This window comes from Magallana gigas, chromosome 4 (genome assembly GCF_963853765.1).
Source record: "Magallana gigas chromosome 4, xbMagGiga1.1, whole genome shotgun sequence".
Lineage (NCBI taxonomy): Eukaryota > Metazoa > Mollusca > Bivalvia > Ostreida > Ostreidae > Magallana > Magallana gigas.
This window is the reverse complement of record NC_088856.1, coordinates 13063089-13084957: the sequence shown is the minus strand read 5'-3', so window position 1 is coordinate 13084957 and position 21869 is coordinate 13063089. Positions and strand designations below refer to the sequence as shown.

General features: G+C 33.7%; 2 protein-coding genes across 6 annotated transcripts; one reads left to right on the top strand and one right to left on the bottom strand.

The window, feature by feature from the left end:
* Positions 1 to 1107: 1107 nt before the first annotated feature.
* On the top strand, positions 1108 to 11565 carry LOC105344752 (uncharacterized). Of its 2 annotated transcripts, none has more exons than XM_066081354.1 (4): positions 1108 to 1371; positions 4696 to 4896; positions 6730 to 6882; positions 10826 to 11565. In XM_066081354.1, the coding sequence occupies exons 1-4, from the start codon at positions 1149 to 1151 to the stop codon at positions 11347 to 11349; spliced, it is 1101 nt and encodes a 366-aa protein (XP_065937426.1). In that variant the 5' UTR covers positions 1108 to 1148; the 3' UTR covers positions 11350 to 11565. The 2 variants fall into 2 exon arrangements, with proteins under 2 accessions (XP_065937426.1, XP_034308254.2); XM_034452363.2 differs by having other exon boundaries at positions 1109 to 1443.
* A 1972-nt stretch (positions 11566 to 13537) lies between these two features.
* LOC105340817 (uncharacterized) lies at positions 13538 to 16989 on the bottom strand. 4 transcript variants are annotated; one of them, XM_034452364.2, is made up of 6 exons: positions 16794 to 16989; positions 16226 to 16301; positions 15912 to 15970; positions 15478 to 15798; positions 14852 to 14954; positions 13538 to 14561 (listed from the first exon to the last, which is right to left on the bottom strand). In XM_034452364.2, exons 1-6 carry the CDS (start codon positions 16831 to 16833, stop codon positions 14438 to 14440), a joined length of 723 nt encoding a protein of 240 aa, XP_034308255.2. In that variant the 5' UTR covers positions 16834 to 16989; the 3' UTR covers positions 13538 to 14437. The 4 variants fall into 4 exon arrangements, with proteins under 4 accessions (XP_034308255.2, XP_011445335.2, XP_034308257.2 ...); XM_011447033.4 differs by having other exon boundaries at positions 16226 to 16295; positions 16794 to 16988; XM_034452366.2 differs by having other exon boundaries at positions 16222 to 16301; positions 16794 to 16987.
* Positions 16990 to 21869: the final 4880 nt, after the last annotated feature.

Genomic DNA, 21869 nt, shown 5'->3' with positions numbered 1-21869 from the left:
TTTTTGTTGGAGTTATGGGACTTTGACCACAATTATGACTCCGTTTTATCCAAAAATTGACCTTGTAAGCGCTCTTATGCCTACAAATTTTGACGGATTTTCATTAAATTTATACCAAATGTTTATACCACTAATACCTTGGTCAAGTTCGAAAATCAGCCTTGGTCGATAGACTCGATACTAGTATACTGCTTGACCGGCGGGGGACCCAGGAATTCTATTCTTGTTGTAACAGAATGTCCGGTTCTTGGAAACAAAAAAAAGGCTTTCTTTTGTGTTTCATGTGGGTATGAAGGTAGCCAGCATTCCAGGGCTGCGTTTTACAAATGAACTTACGACTTAAGACCAAATTAATGAATGCTAATTAATCATCAACTAATCAATGATTTATTCTTATGGCTGGAAAGTATAATTATGGGAATTGAAATATTTTTAAATAAATGGTTTTATGTCAGTTCTGTTTGCAAAAGATCATTTTATGAGAATGTAAATATTTACGACTTTGTCGTAAGTTCTTTTGTAAAACGCAGCCCTGAAAAATAGCATAATAATGCAATGTAACTTTCCTTGTATTTTTCGTATGAAACGAAGTAAAACGTATCTATTATAATTACTTGAGTTAATTAACTAAATAATACAATTCAAAGCGGTTTTAAAAGTAAAGCGAATGCGGGTACTCGTACTTGAAAGTAATTTTACTGATGGCTTGTCAGTTCAAAACTGTATGAACTATAATCTTTTAAAAAAAAAGAAATATAGTAGAAAATACATTGTAGATGTTATTATAAATCTCATCTTCGCTAGCCAATGGTTTTCGATCCATTTTGCTCCCAATTTATGGGTAGCAAAGTGGTCCGAAAACCCTTGGCTTATGGGGAGCAAAGTGGACCGAAATCCATTGACTAGCGAAGATCTATAAATCTGTGTTTTTTGCGATACTCTCAGGTTTATGTATTTTTTTTTTAATTTTCCACACGTTTACTCAGTATATATATATATATATATATATATATATATATATATATATATATATATATATATATATATATATATATATATATAAGATTGATTTTACCATTCATCATTAAACAAGGGGTCAAAATGCCTGGGTCCGAAAAAAAAGAGACACCGGTCACTAGAAAAACAAGATGATGGATGCAGATGAGCGTATTTTTCGAAACTTGGAAAGTTTTAGCAAAGTCCAGTTTGTGTTGTTAAAACTTGGAACTTTGTGCAATGCCACTAAAAGCCATTTATTCAGCGAGGCTGAGTGCGATACTGGACGTGTAAAGGACGGGGAAACACCGATCGCTGTGAACTTCTCGCTCATATTCCAACCTGGACTTTCACTTTTGAAGGATATAAGAGATGGTAAGAAGAAAACCTTACCGAATCACGAGAAATCCGCAATTCGAAAACTGGATGAATACTTGAAAGTATCAGGTACTTTTATTCATTTTTATTGAGGATACGTCCGTAACGTCGTGTAGAATTTCAAATCCTGAATTAAGTCGGTAACTAGGAAAATCGGCACCTGGTTAACTCGGCTCCTGTTAATAATATGATTTAAGAAGTCTAATCATTCTATCTTTTTGTGGTCTATCGTTTTTAGACAATTCGTATGTATCTGTTAATTTTGATAAATTGTAATTTTTGGCAAATTTTTTATTGTCCCATGCCTCCATCAGTATCATTCTAAGTTTAATGCCAAGGTTGGGGAGCCCTAGCTGCAGGACTGTAGCTCCCGGTCTGAAAAAATTTGGATGGACGACCTGGGAGCTACAGTGCCTCCCATAGTTAAAAAGTGCAATTTACGGCGCACAAAAAATTGCGGTAGTTTTTGACTGATTAATCTCATTTCCGAACACATTCTGTACAAATGTTTGATTCCAAAAAATTCCTCGGACATTTTACTACAGATATCTTCGCTTCACTTGCCTCTGATATTCTTTTAAACACCAGATCACCAGCCCCATAAAGTGAAGTGGTGCAGTTTGTTTACATGTAAAAATGGCAACTCTCGATCTCGACATGAATTGATATACTTCATTTTCCGAGGTCGGATAGCATGTCTGAGGCAAGTAAAGTGACGATATCAGTAGTAAATTGACTGAAAATTTTAATGGTACGAACTGTTTTCCCAGAATTTGTGTGAGAATAAGGTTAATCAGTCCAAAACTAGCGCCGTAAATTGCAGTTTTTTTACTATCGGAGGCAGTCTGTAGCTCCCAGGTCGTCCATCCATTTTTCAGACCGGGAGCTTCAGACTTACAGGTAGGGGAGCCCTGGTATCATTAATCTAATTTTACAAATTGTCTTCCTATTACATATTGAAGAGACATTTTTAAACAAGTATACATATAAACACTCACACTAAAATACATCCATTCAATACATGTGTAGTGTGTTCTTCAATATTAAATGCTATAATAATGGAAGTAACAATGGAACAATGAGCAAAAATCACCCATCTTTTGGCAAAGTTAGAGCTATTACCATCCTTGTCATACATGTTTATATTTTTCAACTTTTTTGTATAGTCTTTCCCAAGATATTTATGCAGCACATTTGGACAATTTTTAATAAAAATACACTTACCTGTGAAAGAAGTGCAATTGAAATAGTTGAAAGGGATATTTTCCAAGATAATTTTATTGACACTTTTTCATCTTTCACTCGGAAAAATTCACAGGAACGAAAACAGATTCCTTACGGAGATTTATAATGGGGAATGTTTACACCTTTCTCCATTCGGAATACACTTGGAATACATCGCGCAATATTTCAACGTTATCATCCGAGCTTGCTGCAATACAAAATCTCCGTAGACATCACATTTTTTAGCATTGTATTGAAACCTGATAAGCTAAGAGTGGGGTTTTGACTGAGAAATCTTGGAAATTTTTCATAGTTTTGAATGAACATCGTTTGAATCCTCAATTAAGCCAAATGTGAATCCATAATATCTTGGGACAGAGTATAATACAAGACTTCATTTTTAGCATCTTCAAAAAATGGTATTTGATTACAAAATCTCTTTTTGTATTTGTACTATTTATCTATTCAGAGCATTCTACAAGTTTATTCCATAATTTATCAACATAGATATAAGTTATATTCCCAGAATAAGTGTGTCAAAGTTTCAAAATGAGAAGTGTCCTTTTTTTCCCTTACCTCTAAGTGAACATCATTTCTAGATTCAACTATATGTGTTTTCCAAAGTTTCCGCTTTCTAAGTTCGTATGCTGTATGTGCCAGTTCTCTTCTCTTCTTCTTCTTCTTCTTCGTCCTGGTAGGTTACTTCTTATGGCTTTTCCTTTGGGCATAGTTGTCTGCCAGCACTTAGAAAGAATGTAATAACTATCTTCCATTTTATAAAAATGCACAATGATAGCCTCAGATACACATTATCTGGGTTTCGCAGTATCCTATGGGCATTCTAAATAGAAATGGAATCCAACGTATGGGGGAAATTTTCAATATATCACGAAGAAAAGGAGCAAAGTTGGGTCCCCTCTTTAAAAACTTCGTGCCATGATGCACGTCACCAACCGGAATATCCAGATCTATAAAATTTATCAATTTTATATATTTCCGTGGTCAGTCGGTAAAGTCTATCTATCTATGAGATTAATCAACTTGATATGTTTCTGTAGTCAGTCAGTAACAAAACTTTTTAATGTAGTATTTTTGTTTTCCCAAGGAATATGATATCTAGTGAGACATTGATATGCATGTAGGGATTATCTATGCAAATCTAGGTACTAGTGGCCTTACATCTCATCCAATTTTACACAATCAAATTCTTCAAAATTCTCATTCTGACACTTTTTTACCTTAGAATAGTTTTTGAAAATCTTCGCTGTACCTTTGATCACTTTCAATGTAATGTTGCTATTAATTTTTATTTCTTAAGAGTTTTCTCTCTTTCCTTTGCAGAGGTTTGAGCAATTAAATCTTGATGCTACTGTTTTATTTTGCTCCAGATAGTACAACAAAAAGACTTTCTTTTAAAGACAACTAGTACAAATGAATAGTCATTCCAAAGGGCCACTACTCCAATTCATAAGAACTTATACGAATGTGGTTTCTGTACTAAATTATCTGAATTGCAGGGATAGGAAGGCAAAAGCGTCGGCCATATTGTCAAATATATATTAATGATAAATTTTCACCAGCCTATCAGAGAAATATATATCTGGCAGTCATGTTCCATGTTTAAACCAATGAAAGTGTGACATTTCAGTCCAAGGGAAAAAATAGTAATTCTTTTGCCTTGTACTAAAATGACACATTGTCAATGATTGTCATTGGATGAGAAAAACTTCATCTGAGACTGACTGAGAGCCATATTGATTTTCACAGACAGCAAATCTAGAGCATGTTATTTATGTGTCTGATTTTAGCTAGCAAAATGTCTGCAATGGCTTTGTCTTTATATTTTCATCAACATACAAAAATGTGTCGCTTGACCTTAATTGGCAAAACTATACAAAGTTTGTTTCTGACTATCAACAGAGAAGAAATAGCCAGTTATTAAAATCCTTAAAAGGTCTCAGCTTTGCCACAACCTGTCCTAAACACCTAAATTCCTAATTCTGTAGACAGTAACAAATTTATATTAAGTAATATGGTACTAAATGAGAATTATATTTACATGTTTAGTCTTCTGTGTAACTTTTGATTTTTTTATAGGTCAACATGAAAAATGTCTGAAGAAGGTCCTAAGAAGACAGCAGCCTTTAGAGAAAGAAACAGTGACAGTGTCAGTGACGGAACATTTGTTGGGGAAACTAGCAGCTGGTGGATCTTGTATCATCAATGAGAATGTGAAAGAAATTGTGTTTTGTCAGTGTGGTTGCAATGAAAGGCCGGTTTACAGTTATACAGGGATAGGTATTGTGTAATTTCATGATCACAGTCATTAAATAAAGCATACATAGTCTTGATAATTTCAAAGGTGTGAAAATAATCTTTACCTATAATTGTTCAAATTAGGTATACTGGAATGAGGATTTGTCCAGACTTTAGTTACAGAATTTAGTAAAAATATATTTTAGTTTTTAATTATCAGGGTAATCATCTCTCTCTTTCTCTCTCTTTCTCTCTCTCTCTCTCTGGTTATTATTGTCTGCTTATTGAATATTATCTGATTTTGTGGATCTGCTCAACAACAAAATCCATGAGAATAGTCGTTTATATAATAGTGTTGTGTTGTGCATGTACTATGCCTAAATAGTAGTCAGGGTTTGATACATGGTGCACGAGCCGGAGGCGAGTGCACTATGTATCAAACCCTGACTACTATTTAGGCATAGTACATGCACAACACAACACTATTGTTATTAATATGCCGACTGTTAAATATACTGACGTGCTTTGCTCTAAGTAGCTCTGACGTTCGAGTGTTGACAAGTCCCTTAAAATAATCACCGGAAAAGCAAGCGTTTATTGTTGTTTTTCAAATTACGTGTAATCAATTGATTTGATTGTTTATTTAATCAACAAGTTGTTGTACAATAAAAAGTCAACAAAGGTTTATGTTCTTTTCAAGAAATAGAGAGACGTTTGGCCTTACCGAGAAAACTCGAAATGTTTAGCAGACGAAATCTCAGTGATTTTTTTTCTTGAACATTCTTTATCAAGCGTCATTTAAAAAAGCGTTTTTGTGATTCTCATGTAGAATTTCTTTGAAAAATGTTCAATCAATTTGTTCAAAAGTTTATAGGAAACTTTAACTTTAAAATTACCGTCAATAAGGAAGTTCTTTTTGGAAAAATGAATGATTTTAATTGCTTGATGTCAGTCGTATATATCTACATTTTATATACCTAAATACCGGTATTTATAATAACGGCTGATTTAGCGTAGCGGTAACACGTTGGGCTTCATGCTAGAATCAATGATTTTAGCGTCGTGAGTTCGAATCCCGCTGTCGGCGCTTGACAGATTTTCGTTGAAAATATTCGCCGTGCTCTATTTCGGCATAGTACGCTTACGCTATAGAAATCCTTTGATACTATGCGAAAATAGATGAGTATTGAATATATAGTGACAAACTGACAGAAGGCATAATAATTATCAATAATGTGGAAACCTCAGTATTAGATAATGGGAACTTACTCATAAACCGAAAAACAGGGGACCAGCCAATGGTTTAAAACTTAATTACTGAATTCTAGAATCTCCAGAAATATTATAAATACAAGACAGACTGTAGAATATAATGCATGTATTCAGACAAGATATCAACAATAATTAAATAAAATATGACAAACTAATACAGGATAAATGTATATTTAATAGGATTGTGTTGAACTGCAAATAAATTGGAGCTGAATTTAGACTTGATACATGTGCAGACTGTAGACTGTTACCAAGTCCACCTAGAGTTTAATTGAATAGTGGGTTAGAAGTGCAACATTGAGCTAAATCTAAAGCGGAACACTAATCCTTAAAAGTGGGCAATTAATATACAAACAGAAAATGCACATACATTTTAAAAACAAGGAATAAAAGCACACTTTTAATCCAAGACAACATAAGGAATAGTATGCATGGGTAATCATGGCAATGAGTTTCAGATATGCAATGGGGTGAAACAAAATTGAAGGATTTATATACCAGTGGGCTGGTGCCTATCTTATGAGTCATGTTCATCTTTTAACTAAAATTATAGTTATGTCAATTTGGTTTTTTTTTAAATCAAAATTTCATTTTTACATGTAGGTCATCAAGATGTTTGGCATGGATACACTGACATTGTGTTCGAATCACATGATGGTATACCAGAATGCATTGCAACAACTCAAGTCTCTTCACTCTCTTCATCCTGTGCTATTTTAGATCAGAGTTCACCAGCAAAAAGACCAAGAATTGAAGGTAAAGCAGAACTGCAAATATATTTATTCCCCTCAGATTCTTAAAATTCATTGAGAGAGTAGATTTTTAGCTCCCATGGGCAAAGTTAAGGCTGAAATGACCAGTGTAATGTGGGTCCCGTGTCCCTCTCCCATTCTGCCTCAGATATTATCTAAAGAAGTTCTCCTATAGTGAAGTTTAACATTTGGTAGCTTTTAAGAAGCAAGATACATAGATCAGAATTCTTTGTTCTGTTAACGAGGATAAAGCCTTGTTTTTAATAAGTGTTATATTCTGAAATAGTACATTTTTTTTTAAATATAAAAAGTTATATGTAAACATATTGAAACTACTTATCTTGTTTGTTACAAGTCATTTTGTGTAAAATTTGGAAATTTCTTCAAAGTACAGTATCTGTAAGCAAAAACATGGCACAATCTTATTTACATAACAGAGAACTATATGCTCAGTTTCTAGTACTTGACTTTTGACATTAAAAGAGGTATAGTGCCTTTTTACCATATTTTTGCCCTTGTTCAAACAGAAGGTATCTTTTACTAAAAAACAAATACTAACAGGAATCTTTCGCAATGTGATTTTCGAAATCTAGTTACTTATTTTATAACGGTGTTTGTGACCACTGCTTTGTCATAAATTCAGGACACCTGCATTGAGAAATGTGTATATATATATATATATATATATATATATATATATATATATATATATATATATATATATATATATATATATATATATATATATATATATATATATATATATATATATATATATATATATATATATATATATATATATATATATATATATATATATATATATAAAAAATGAACTCTTGTGTATAAAGTCAGTAGATTTTCTGAACCATGATTACTTCCAGCAAAATGCAATGTGTTTATGTGTAAAAAGAGATCTGCTCATGTTGGATGTACATGTGCTCATACTGAAAATTATACATGAGAATTTGAAAACAATTATCCAGCAGATTAGATACATTATTGTCAGACTTTAAGGGAAAAGAAAAGAATTACTATTTGGGGGAATCAATCCAGCAACCACAAAAAAAAGATACCTATGTGTACCCACATGGCCATACATACAACTCATTTATAGAATGTCTTTTCAGTATACACTCAACAAAACTTCTAAGTGTTCACCCTGTTAAATAGAATAATTTAAAAATTACAAAATAAAATAATACGAAATTTTTAACAGTTCATAACTGATATGTCTTTTCATTAATAGCATAGATAAAATAAGACGACAACAATTGAAATCAATTATCCTTTACGACCACGTCAAAACAGTAAAGTGGTTTTTTTTCTGCGCATGCATAATGTGATTGACAATTTTTTGTGATTGTTATTAGTGTTTGGTGATAGCTTACAAAGAAAAACACTTAACACGACCAAGATGATCATTGACAAAACAGCCATAGCCATTGGAATATTGGTGTCTGCATTGTTTCCATGACACATTTTACTCACTTTAAAGGACTATATATGGTTTGAGCCTAAAATGGCCCCCTAAAATGAACATTGTCATCTTACTGCAATTCTTTGTTTTATTTGTACAAATATACATTTGAAGTTTTTTCATAATTTTCATTTTGATTTTAGTGCCCATAATTTAAAAATATGACATCGTAAAGTTTACCTTTTCCCGCCATTTTCTCATTTTTAGCATAAAACGGCTTGTTTTGAGGCAGTTTTTCTTGAAGGAAACATTGAGCAACTACTTGAACAAACAAAATATTTTCACCAAAGATGTATCTTTCCAATACTTATAAGTGACAAAAAGTTCGTTCTTGTTCAAAGTGTCGCTCTATATTTCCCATTCGAAAAAAGATAAGAAAAATGTAAATTTTTGGTTGATTTTGATTGAATTATAAAAATAGCTTCACTTCTGACGTCATATACTGCCAGTGAGTGCATATAAATCAAATAAATGGGTGAAAAACATATTTCATGTCAACTCTTTTATGAAATATTACAAGAAGTTAATGTACCTGAAACATTTTAAAAATAGCGAATTATGGGGGCCAAATTTGACTAATATCATATATAGTTCTTTGCTGTTTAATATATACTCAACATTGTTTTGAATATTAAGCAATTGGCAGGAAAAGTCATTTGAATATCTTTATTCTATTCCATAAGAGATTGTCATTTCCATCAGAAACTTCAAACAATCCAAAAACTCTGAGCGAAATTCAACCAAACCGGAAGTGTTGGTGATATTTAGCAAAGGTCAAGGTCCCGTGTTACAACCAGAGGTCAAGGTCAAAGCATCATTCTTAACTCTTATAACGTTTAGTTTAAATCAGTCACCTAGACGACAAGACAATTAAATCTCATATTGATAATATATTAAACTGGGTGAATACTTGGAAGTTTTGTTAAGTGTTTGTGGCTATCTACAGGAATGTTTTCAAAAAGTCATTAATATGCATGATAGACTATATTTGTAAAGCATATTGTAAAGGAGCTGCAACTTATGGTGCCCAAAATAATGGCTATTTTTGGACTATGGGGGAGGAGGGGTGTACCAGCATCCCACACTTACCCACTTTTGCACTTCGCTCGTCACTAAGTATTGCCTAGAGTACTAATGTTTAAGATTTGTGATTCTTTCAGTTAAATCAATGAATACACTAAGATGCAAATGTGTAAATATTTTGATCCTCTAAGTATACTGTATAAGAAGCATAATAGTGAGATAGAAACAAAGTTACAATTGCATCTTAGTGCAAGTAATGCTAATTGAAATATTTGTGTAATTTTTAGCATGAAAACCTTGTTTCACCGAAATTAATTTACCTAATGTAAACATGTACTAAAGAATCTTAGTCTGATTTTTTTGGTTGATAGTAGATCAAAGACTTGGATTTTGCATACTTACTAATTTCTTATATATCCTTCTCTAACAAAACCGTGAGAATATAATGATGTGCAAGATTTTAAGAATTTTTTGACTGGGTTATCATGCAATTTGCCTTTTTTTAAATATATATCTTTTCTAAATGAATGTTGTATGATTTTGAAAATGTCTGATGTTTACAAAAGTTCTGTACCTATTTTTGGTCAAGAACTTTAAATTCACCATTAAAGCTGAACACCGCTCGTAAATAGGAACCGTCACAGAGGTACCTGGTATATAAACCCTTCGATTTCGTTACACCGGATTGCACATCTGAAACTCGTGGCCGACATGTAGTGTTCCTTTCGTTGTCTCTGGATTTTTAAGCATTTAATTGTTATTTATGTGCACATTTTGTCTGTAAATAATGCAATGACCAGTTCATTTGATGTTAGTACTCTCCTGGTTTGAAAAAAGTGCGTAAAACTTGACAATTTCATCGCGACCGAGTAACATGGCGAGGAAAGATGTACGTCCACACAGGTGAGACCTCTACAGCGATATACTTTGAACTGTTAAGAGGTCTATAGCTTATATAGGGGTGTAGGAAGAGCGGTGCTGAAAGAGAAATATGGCGGACAGTGCCTATTTACGAGCGGTGTTCAGCTTTAACCATTCTTGACAAAAGTGGAAAAATGAAATCCAGAAACGTTTAGCTAATAATGTGTCCATGTCCATAAAAAATATCAGCATCTGGTGGAAGGGGAGAGGTAAAGGCATATGAGCCTTGGGCTTTTTGTTAACAGAATTAAATTTTTTTCTGTGCAATAGTTAGAATTGCTTCATGTCGTCAAGTTCATTTTGAAACAGTTGACAAATCAACATGTATGTCATTATCTTCAAAGCATGTATGTACATGTAACAAAGAAAAAACCCACAATTTTTCCTCTGTACATGTTAATATCCTGTTCGATTCATGTAACACTGACATTATATAACTGAAAAATACCTAGGCACAGATATTTAATCAGTTTAAGTTAGAATGTAACACTAAATGTTCATGGAATTTTTTCTGGATTTGTAGATGATGATGAATTTGGGGAGGAAATCATATCTGAAGCAAGTACTCTACCAGCAGAAAGAACTGAAGATCAGGCTATTGCCCAGATCATTGTGTTTTCATTGCTCCAGAGACAAAAGCATCCAGAATATCAACACCATTTGGTCCCAAATATTGTGATATCTCCTACAGATTTTCAAATTTTCATGTATGATGCAGTGAATGATATTTTACTTGGTAGCTATCCTCTTCTGTTATTTGATGTTGAGACAGAGTCCCTAAGAATTGAGTCGGTTATGATTTTGTGGATGGTGCTACACTATCGAATGTTTTGTGAAGGAATAAAGATTGATGCACTCACAGATGATTTTAAAAATTTTGATATGAAGTCTCACTTCAGAAAAATAGTAGGAAGGAAATGGGATGTGTATTCAACAGCATTAAGTGAAAATATTAGCTATTTCTCTCCAGCAAAGAAAAGAAGTTCTTTAACATTTGACAGCAATTGGTTTGCAAAGGAATTGACCTACAAGAATACCAGTAACTGAAGTAAAAGAGAGACAACTCCCTTTATTTTTGCTCGTTATTATGCCTGGATCCCTTTGTGTTGTTTAGTGTGAGAACTAGATTATTCTGAAATTGCCACATGGCTATCTTGAATTCTTCACTCTTCAGGCATGGTGTAGAATGAAATTCAAAATTAAAAGAAAAATGAAAAATCTAAATAATTTCTACATGCACTGGCGTCGGAAGCAAATTGAAAGTGGGGGGGGGGGGGGGGGCTAGACTAATCCTCTGAAATATTGAGAAAAAAGTAATTCCCAAAATCATGGAAATCCTAATCCGGGGGGGGGGGGGGGGAGTATACCTATACTTCCCGTAAAAAATAAATTAACAATTTTTTCTCCCAAAATCATGATTTCCCTAATCCTCGGGGGGGGGGGGGGGGGGGGGGGGGGGGGGGGGGCATCAATCTTTCAAGGTAAATTTAGAAACAATAATCTTTCCTGCGAGAAAAAGTGGGGGGGCTGAACCCTCTATTATGCTATGTTTCTAATGGTAAGGTATAAATTTGCAAAAAAAGTGGGGGGCTAAGCCCCCCCTAGCCCCCCCGGTTCCGACGCCTATGACATGTACATGTTCTGGGAAACATCCATTGGGATGAATTAGTAATTCTTGTTTTGCTACAAGTTTTCCATTCTGTTTGTATGTGAAAGGAAAATTGAAGAAGAGATACATTGTTATATCAGTCTGAGAGTACTTTGAGGGTACTTTAAAATTGTTGTTGAGAAAATATATTGGGACAGATAGTCTATGAATTTTCTGTACCAAGATGCTCATGCATGTACTGTAGTTTGAATAAATTGTGCATTTCTTTTTATCATTGCAAACATGTTCCTTTTGTTATTGGTAATGTTTTATTGCAATTAAAATTCATTGATGAATTATACAGGATGTATATTTTGTTTATAATATGACAACGTCTGCAGTATTTAAAGGGGTTGAAATCATAAAATGAGTTTCAGACTGAAATGTTTATTTGCTAATTTCTATCCTTGCAATCTTAAAAAAATTGGATAGTTTTGTTATGGATATTCATGTATTATCACACAATTTCCAACGTTTACATAAGTTTTTACTTTGTAGTTAATACCGCTGCATTTAAGATAACTTCTCATTTGTTGAAAGGACACGTTGAGAAATCGCATAGTGTTATTATAGATAAAATCACCAACAAAGCTGTGCCTTTAACTGGATTTTGAAAGGTTTGACATATGCAAAAATAAATGTTAATTTTTTTTATTTTAGGGCTGATGATTAATTTGTTGACCGCCTAGCTTCCTCATTGTAAAATAATTTATTTTTTCTTAGAAATCCTGAACTCGTTTACATGTAAATAAGAAAAGAAAGAAAAGGCATTCCATTCTGAGAATAAATTAGAGGGACCAAATGTTACGCAGTGTGTCTGATTCTTGTAAAAGAGGAAATTGATAAATACCAGGAACTTTTTAGTGAACCAAAATAAACTGCAACTAATGAGAATGAGTCGCCCATGCAAAGTCTTCATTAATTTCCTGAACAATCGTGTCTAAAGGAAATGCATCTTTCTGTTGATTGCTTTATATTTAATTTGTTGTTTCAAACATGTGATTTAGACGATGTTGTCTGTTATTTGAAAAATAACGAAAATGAATGATAATGAAAATTCTATAAAATAAGAGCATTAATGGCCACTTTATAACTTGATTGGAAAACTAGATAAACATTATAGACAAGGAAGATATTAATATGTACAATTAAATACATTTGCCAGTTATATGCATTAAATTAAAGAGTTGGAAATAGAACCGTTTTTTGAAGGTGTTTTTTTTTCGTATGTGAAATCGTACACCGTCCTGCAGATTTAGCTTTCCATGCAGAGGATCATCTACCCAAAAGCGAAAAAATACAAATAATAAAGATCATGTCAGATTTATGAACTAAAATATTTTAGGATGATAGTGAGAGAATTAAGATTATAGCAGTTGATTAGGTCATCCAATTACCGATCAATTTCCTTGTAAACAGCTTTTTTTAGGCATATTACTCTTGATGATCATGAGTAACCTTTTGATGTCAAAGGGTTTTTTTTTTTTAAATAAAAACCCAAATAGATTTGGTCAAGGAAATAATTGTTTCACAAATTAACAATGTTACTAAAATAGATCATAATTGAACAAGTCACGGAAATGGGTTTTAGTCTATTTATTTGTTGAAGGATGTATAATTGTCATGGAATAAAAATGTTAAAATGGACAAGTAGAATTAAGTTCAAATTACAATACATTAACGATTTTCACAATACATGTACATTTTATGAATTTTATTGATTTGATATTCATAATCGATAGAACAAAGTTGTTATAAGTCTTTTTATTCCGTTCGGCAAACTTGGACATCAGATCCTTTTTATTTTAACAAAGATCGATTATAATCTGATGTCACCGGGTTAACAGATGCATACATGTGTGAGAGTCAGTCAATATATCTGGTCTCAATAGCTCAGTGGATAGAGCTCTGTTACTTTACGCCAGAGGCCCTTGGTTTGAGTCCGGGTTGAGACCTGACTTTTCACCACCCCTGACACTGATAACATCACAATACTCATCGTCGTAAACCACGGTCAATAATTATGTACGATCCTCTCCCTCCGGACCATGGCTTGAGACGATGCAGGATACTCAGCTTTGGTCTCACAATCATTACTTTTAAAAGCTAAAACCACAAGCCGAAAATAATCAATAGACAAAACATCTCCCTATCTTTTAGAACATTCTGACTGCTTTTAATATGTAGATGAAGATGTTGTCCTTATGTCAACTAACCAATGTTTTGTTTTTGAATGCTTTTGTGTTGTAGTTATTCTGCGTAATAGGTTCAATTGTTTAAAATTGAATTCCATAGGAAGAATATAACAGGTTTATCATTCTCCAAAGGTGTCTTCCACAGGATAAATGTAATTATCAATATCGGTATTCTCCAAATGAGAATTTCATAGGGCGAACGTCTGCCATTCAATATCAGAAAGAATGCCGAGTATTCATTTAAAGTTTACTTATTGGCATAGCCATATCAATTTATCTTTTTCCAGACCTCTCAGAACCTGTTAAACCCATTTGATTGCAAACCAAAGTGTCCATTCTGACTGGTCGCTGAAATGTTAACCGACGGGTCGTCCGTTAAATCAGTTTTTTGAATTGTTGGATTTTGCCCTGATTTTCTGCAAAAAAGAAGAGACTTTATGATAATATAACTCATCCATTTAAATAATTGTAACTGTTTTCACATTTACAATTGCTCATGGTCGTTCCTAATGTTTATTGAATAATTGTTTATTTATACATTCATAATAATATCTCGTAATCAAATTCTTTTACAAGCGTATACATTTTTCCACCGTAACTATGCTATTTTAACTTCATTGACTTGCATGATGAAGTAAATTCGATTTACGTGGAATTAATAATATAACATTATTTCTATTCCATTATGGTAATATTGGCCAAGTACCTGGTTTTGCACAAGAGAATTGTGAATACAGAAAACCCTGAGCCAAGCATCGTTCCCAGTATAAATGCTACTGTCAGTGGAAGTAGTTGAAAACTTTCTGAATCTAAAATAGTTTGGAACATATATGTATATGGATTATCTTTTTGAATATAACTTTAACACATTTGATATTGACATCTACAGAAAAAAAGTAATAACTGCATACTGTGAACGATTGTATTGTTTCAAATGCAATAAAATCTTAATCAATCAATTGCTGTCACAACTTGACTAAGTTTTCGGAACTTTGAAATGTCGTCTTAGAATAAGAATCATTTATTGTAAGATAACATATAAACATTAAGGTAAAGTTTTTGTTGATTTTCGAATTAAAAAAAATCGATACACTGTACGTTTTATTTCTTTACTAAAATATCTTATCTTATAGCTATACATATCTACTAAATAAACCGATACGTCACGATTAACTAGACTAATAGTTAATAAAACTAAAATTCGGTATTATGCAAATGGGAAACTTGGTGAAATTGAAAAGAAAACCCCTTTTTTTTTTTAGACCAACTCAAGATTGTTATTTTTGTATTCTTTTAAAAGATTTTGATTCAAATTCAAGACAACATATTAACCTCTCTTTTGTCTGACTGGATCTACCGTCGCATTTTGAATGGATATATTGTCTTTGAGTTCTGTGTTTTTACATGGTAAGCTGTTTTGACTTTCCTCTTCATCAGATGTATCGTGCATTCTTGCAGTATCAAGCTTAAGGATCATGCATTTTAGAGACGTGTCACTAGTTCTTAGAGTATTGTGCCCACGTGGTTCATCAAAACACGAGCAACTCAGTTGGAAACACGTTTTCTTGTCCGCAGTAACACAGATACTCAACGTCGTCTTGCGTAAATATGAGAGTTCTATTTTACAAGGCGAATGTCTACGACAATTAAATGCTGAAAGTACAATACGACAAAAAGGAATCATTAATAAATCTTAGAAACATGAACATTATAGATATTTTTTACTGAATATCATTAGACCATTATTAAGAGTCGTACGAAATTACCTTCCAAATGTGTCGTATATGACACATTAACAATGCTTTTCCACAGCTGTGGCAAATTCCTAAAATAGTGACATAATTATTGTAAAAAACCAAACAACAATTAAAAAAATTCATGCTGTACATGAAAAATAAATAAATTAAATAAGAAAGCTCTTCAAGACATCCAATTCAATAGTATTGCATTGTTTTTATTAGAGAGTATACGTATAAATGGACGCTAAACATGCACAATTTCCAAACGCCACGCATGCCTTGTAAATTTATAATAGTAAATAATTATACAGTTGCGTCATATACATTAACAATGTACCTACAATGTTCCATGGTCATTAAGATCGTGCAAAAAACTGTCACATGTTGAACCCTCAGCGTGTTTCAGTAGAGCTGTAGCTGGAAGCACAGATATTAATGTCTCATGATAAGTCTGTTTAGAAAATTAGCAACCATTCCATTTTAATTATACATTTATGTTATATACTGAATTCTGATTGGTTTAGATGCCGTTGATAATCCTTTTATTACCCTCGGCGTTAGAAACAAACTTGGCAACGGGTAACACAACGAATTGTTACATGCGCGTAAATTATGCCCATACGGTTCGCCATAGCAGAATTTAGAGGGCTGGGTGGTCGTGACCATTTTAGGTTAGTTTTTATCAATATTACTCAACAAATAGCTTTGTAGAAGGATAGAAGAGAATATTAAAATTTTAAAGCTTTAATGTTAGGCAAAATCTTAATTCAATAGATAAGAGATTATGATTTAAAACGTTTATGTATATCCAATGGCTTATTTGTGGACCACACCAGCCTCCTAAAAAGACGAGATCTGAAAATTCGTTGCCTGCATGTACTACGTTTAAGTAAAAAATAAGTAAAATACCTGATAAAGATACAACTGCAATCAATACATTAAGTTCCATATTTCAGACAGAATAAGGCATGGGAAATCGATGTTGTTAAAATGACTGTATTTCAAGTGAGCTTAGTCTGTGCCAAATCATTTCATAATACACCACGTAATAAGATCGAAAAGAGTCAAGCACAGCGCGTCGACTTAATAATCACTAATTGATATTGCAGGAAAAAGGAAACTGAAATGTATGTTAAGCCGTTTTATTAATCAAATGCATCAAATGGATTTAGAAATATACATTTCTTGCTTTAGCATTGTTTATACATCATTATCTGTTGAAAATTAAATTATCACTTTTTGTTACGGTTTAAATTTGCATTTTATATGTTGTAGTGTTATTGTTTCACTAAAAGAAACATAATCATTGACTTATTTTTTGAGTAGCAATGGGATGCAGACTTACCATTTTAAAAAAATTTAACACAAAATTCTCTTTTTAAAATAAAATAGAATGAAAAGAAACAGTGTAGCTGAATAGAGATTAAGAATCAAGTTAAGCTATTATTTTACCTCAATATAATTATTTTATATAACGTGACATCTGATTGATTCTAGATAATCACGTGCTAAGGCACCAAAACTTTATTTGTTTCTGTCATAGTCACATTTTTCTTCATATCCCACTCTCTCAAATTTTCATTCCATGCTAATAAAAAAAAAGAAAGAGGATAAGCATACAATGTAATTGAATGATTAATTCTACATTAAATAGTTTTAAATCATTTTTTTAATCACAAAACTGTTTTAAAAAGAAAACGATAATCATTAACTACGTTATTATTGATCTAGAATTGAAAAACGGTTAAAATCGATGTATTCTAGATAACCTGTCGTTCTGAATTATAATTAATTTATTACTTCGAGAAGTATGAAAATTTATCCCTCCCTTATAAAAACATGTTGCTTTCGGAAAATAAGATTTTCTATGGGGAAAAATTTAAAATATATATCCCTTATAATTATGCAATTAATGTATGATATATAATGAGATTAAACCATCTAAAATTAAATCTGTTTATCGAAAAGCTGATAATAAGCTTGCTTCAAGTTTCAAATTTGGTCTGAGACGGACCTTTGTAACGTGCGAGGGGGTCACTGCCTGTGTTCCCCCGTGGGCCCGTACCCGAGATAGAATCAGATAGCCCTGATTACTGCCAATATTTACAAGTGCAGACTTTAATAACCGCTCATGCACATATATAGGGACTCGACGTTACGCAGGCAGGGATGACCGCACACTTACGCAACTGAACAGGTACCAACGTTAATGTAAGCAGGGATGACCGCACACTTGCGCCAACAGCTCAACCCAACTCAAGCAGGGAGTGCCGCACACTTGCACTAGAAAGGCCAGAACACCAGCAGTGACCACGCACTATTGCTTTGCCGCAACCACCACAAATACAAGCATGGATGACCGCACACTTGTATCAATACGATACAGAGCAGGGATGTCCACACACTCTGTATCGTAGGTTAGATCTCGCGACGGTTAGATAGAGCAGGGTTATCCACACACTCAATCTAGCCTTATCTGTTCAAGTTTGACCCCGAACAGTCGTTCTCCTGCATTAGCTAGACACTGTCCCTATATAAAAGCCGGCCTAAAATAATTTTAAGTATCTAAATATTGAAAATTAAAAATAAACAAACTAATCTGATCTAATCTAAAACTACTTTACAAAACACCTTATTTACAAAGAATATTTATTTTTGTATAAAAAAGATTATGACGCTAACTAGTTATTATTAGAAACATTAATTACATATAAAAAAATCAATATATCAAAGGAGAATAACTCTAACCAAAAATACATTAATAGGCTGCCCGCTTCACCTTTTTGTTATCAGTGTCCCAGACTTTTTCGCATTTCGGACATTTGTTTACACAACCAAACCTGTGACGTTATTCACAAGTTCGTACATGTAATTAAAAAAAAAATTATGGGATCTAAGATGATACGAAGCTAAATTAAATGTAAGAGTCACGAGGAAAAAAGAAAAGCCAGAACATTTTCTGACGGATATTTCGAAGAAATACTTTCCAATTTATTATAAATCAAATACAGTTGGTATATGTTATCATAAGTTTTTAGATGCTCTTTAATTTAAGATAAGATCAATGTGGCAATAACATGATTTGATTTAAAAAAGACTCTCAGTTTCAAATACGCTAAAATCATCGAGTACTCGACTATCGCTCGACTAAAGCCTCCGATTAATCGACTAAGTCAACCGAGTAAAATTGACATCCCTATTAGAAAGAAATGCGATTGTTGAGTTACATAGAGCGGGTATCAAGGGGACACAGATTGCTAAGCAAACAGGGCATCCACTACCAACTGTGTATGGAGTTTTGAGACGTTGAAAGACCGAGGAAGTGTAGAAAACCAAAGTCGAAGTGGGAGGCCATCTTTGATGTCAGAGAGGGATAATCGGAAATTTGGATTTGTCGTAAAAGCAAACAGAAGGCACCCTCTACATGCTACATGTGCAATATTTAATGTGTTTAAACCTCAAATTTACGAGGAAAAGTTCCAAAAGTGTGCTGTGCGAAAAAGTATCCGAATTCGTGCGGAAAACGTGAAAAAGCGACTTGCATGGTGTAAATTTAACAGACGGAAAACTGTAAATGAGCACTGGAGTAGAGTTATACAAGCGGAAAAAAGAAACTGTGCATTATTTAATATGTGAAAAAAACATTTAAAAATTTCAATGAATAAATTTTATTTGTTGTAATATTGTTAACACATGTATTCGTAACAACATCTCATAACACATTAATGTCAACGTCGAATAACGTCAATTTTAGCACACTCGAAAGTCACTGTTATTTAAAATTGAATTAACAAAATTAATAACGCGTGTGACTACCTTTTGCGTTCACGAATGCTTGACAGCGACGCCTTATTGATGCCACTAAAGTGTTCAGAAATGCTTGAGGGACGTTGTTCTAGATGTTGGTTAAAGCCTGGCCTAAATCAGCCAATGTCACTGGCTGATTTGGTAAACGGCGTAAACGTCTTACCATTTCATCCCAGACGTGCTCGATCGGCGACAAATCGGGGAAAACAGCTGGCCAAGGCAAGACATCGACATTCTGTTGAACAAACAAGTCCCTAACTACACGTGCAACCTGTGGCCTTGCGTTGTCTTGCTGCAGAGTGATGTGATTTTGATGTCTCTGTATGAAGGGTATCACATGACGCTGAATAATTTCATCTCGATAGCGTACGCCGGTGAAATTTCTATTGACAATTTGTAGATGGGGTCCTTTCATGTGCTGATATTCCACCCCACACCATAACGCTACTCCCGCCAAATTGTCGACGTTGCACAACACAAGCGTCCTGGTAACGCTCCCCAACTCGACGATACATCCTACAACGGCCGTCACTGCTATCCAAATGAAATCTGGATTCATCAGGGAACAGAATATTGGGCCAGTCCTGTATTCTAAATCGCAGATGTCGTGTGCACCACCCTAGTATGGCGATACGATGACGTTGAAGCAGTACTGGGTGCACCGCTTGACGTCTTGGTTTGATGTTTTGCTCGCGCAGACGATTTCGCACAGTTCTTTGATTTATTGGTCGAAGCCCTGGAATACTACGGGCACTCAAACTTGCTGTCTGGAAACGATTTCTCAGATGCACAAGTTTAATTTGGTTGTCCTGTTGACGTGACGTCACACGAGGTCGCCAGAACGCGGTCGATCCTGAGTGTAGCCAAATTGTTGAAAAATGTCTCCATAATGACTGGATGGTGTTCCAGTGTCTTGCTACAGTATTTTGTGCCATTCCAGCTTGCAGCATCCCAACAGCACGATTACGTTGGTTTTCGTTGAGTCGTGGCATGACATAGGTGTACATTTTGTTGAAACTAAAGTGATTTCCTTAACGAAAAAAGTTTAAACAAATCCTTTACAGTTCTTATTCCAAACGGTATTGACCTGTAAAACTCGTGAGTACAAATTCTTCAATAAACAACAGGTGCTCACTAACCATGAAAAAGTCCGTGCACCCGGACGGTTACTATCCGATATTGTCAAAAACATTACCATTATCAAATTGTTTAAATTTAAATTACAAACAATAGATAGAGAAAAATTATACTAAATTTTATAATGCACATTTTTTTTCCGCTAGTATTTAGTGACGAGTGTAAGGTGGAAGTGGGTTTGGACAAACGTGTTTTTGTTTGGAGACGACCAGGAAAAGAATGGACACCCCCTTCTTTGAATCCAAGTCACGGATCACACATGAGTTTAATGATATGGGGGTGTATTACCTACGAAGGTATGGTAACCATAACAATTGTAAATGGTAACATCAATGCTACAAAATATATAGATATAATTGAAAACAACGTTTGGCCAGTTATTGCTCGCCATTTCCCAAATAATGACTACACATACCAAGATGACAATGCTCAATCCCAAAGCGCATCCAAACCGTAATTAAAGCAAAAGGAAACACAACAAAGTATTAGGTAAGTCATTTAACTTTTACTTTTAGTTTGACGTGGGATAGAAATATGATGAAAAGCTCGCGCCTTTATCTCACCAACCGTATCATCACTCTTTATCTAACCCTTATATCACAACCTTTTTTACACCTTTTCGGAGCACCTTTGGACTTATTCATATTACCTTTGATCGTTCTTTTCTGCTGTGCATATCTGAAGTCAAAACTATGACGCCACGATCTGAACAGTTCAGTTCATATGACGTCACATTATGACATTACAAACGTTGAAGGCTGTAAAATGCAACGTCACAAGCGAAAATCAAAGTTCACGCCTCTGGCTGTTACAGTGGTTCTACCATTGTTTGAACTTACCCTTAGGATAAAGCAGACAAGGCAAGAAGTTGAAAAATGTACATATAAACATTAAATCATTATATTTTTTAAAATTATATAGTCTCATAACTGCAACAGTACGGCATACCAGGGATGGGGTAATTGAAAATAGTATTTGTAATTGAGTGTAATTAATTACATTTTTCAAAGTAATTGTAAGTAATTTGTTATTGAGTCTGTC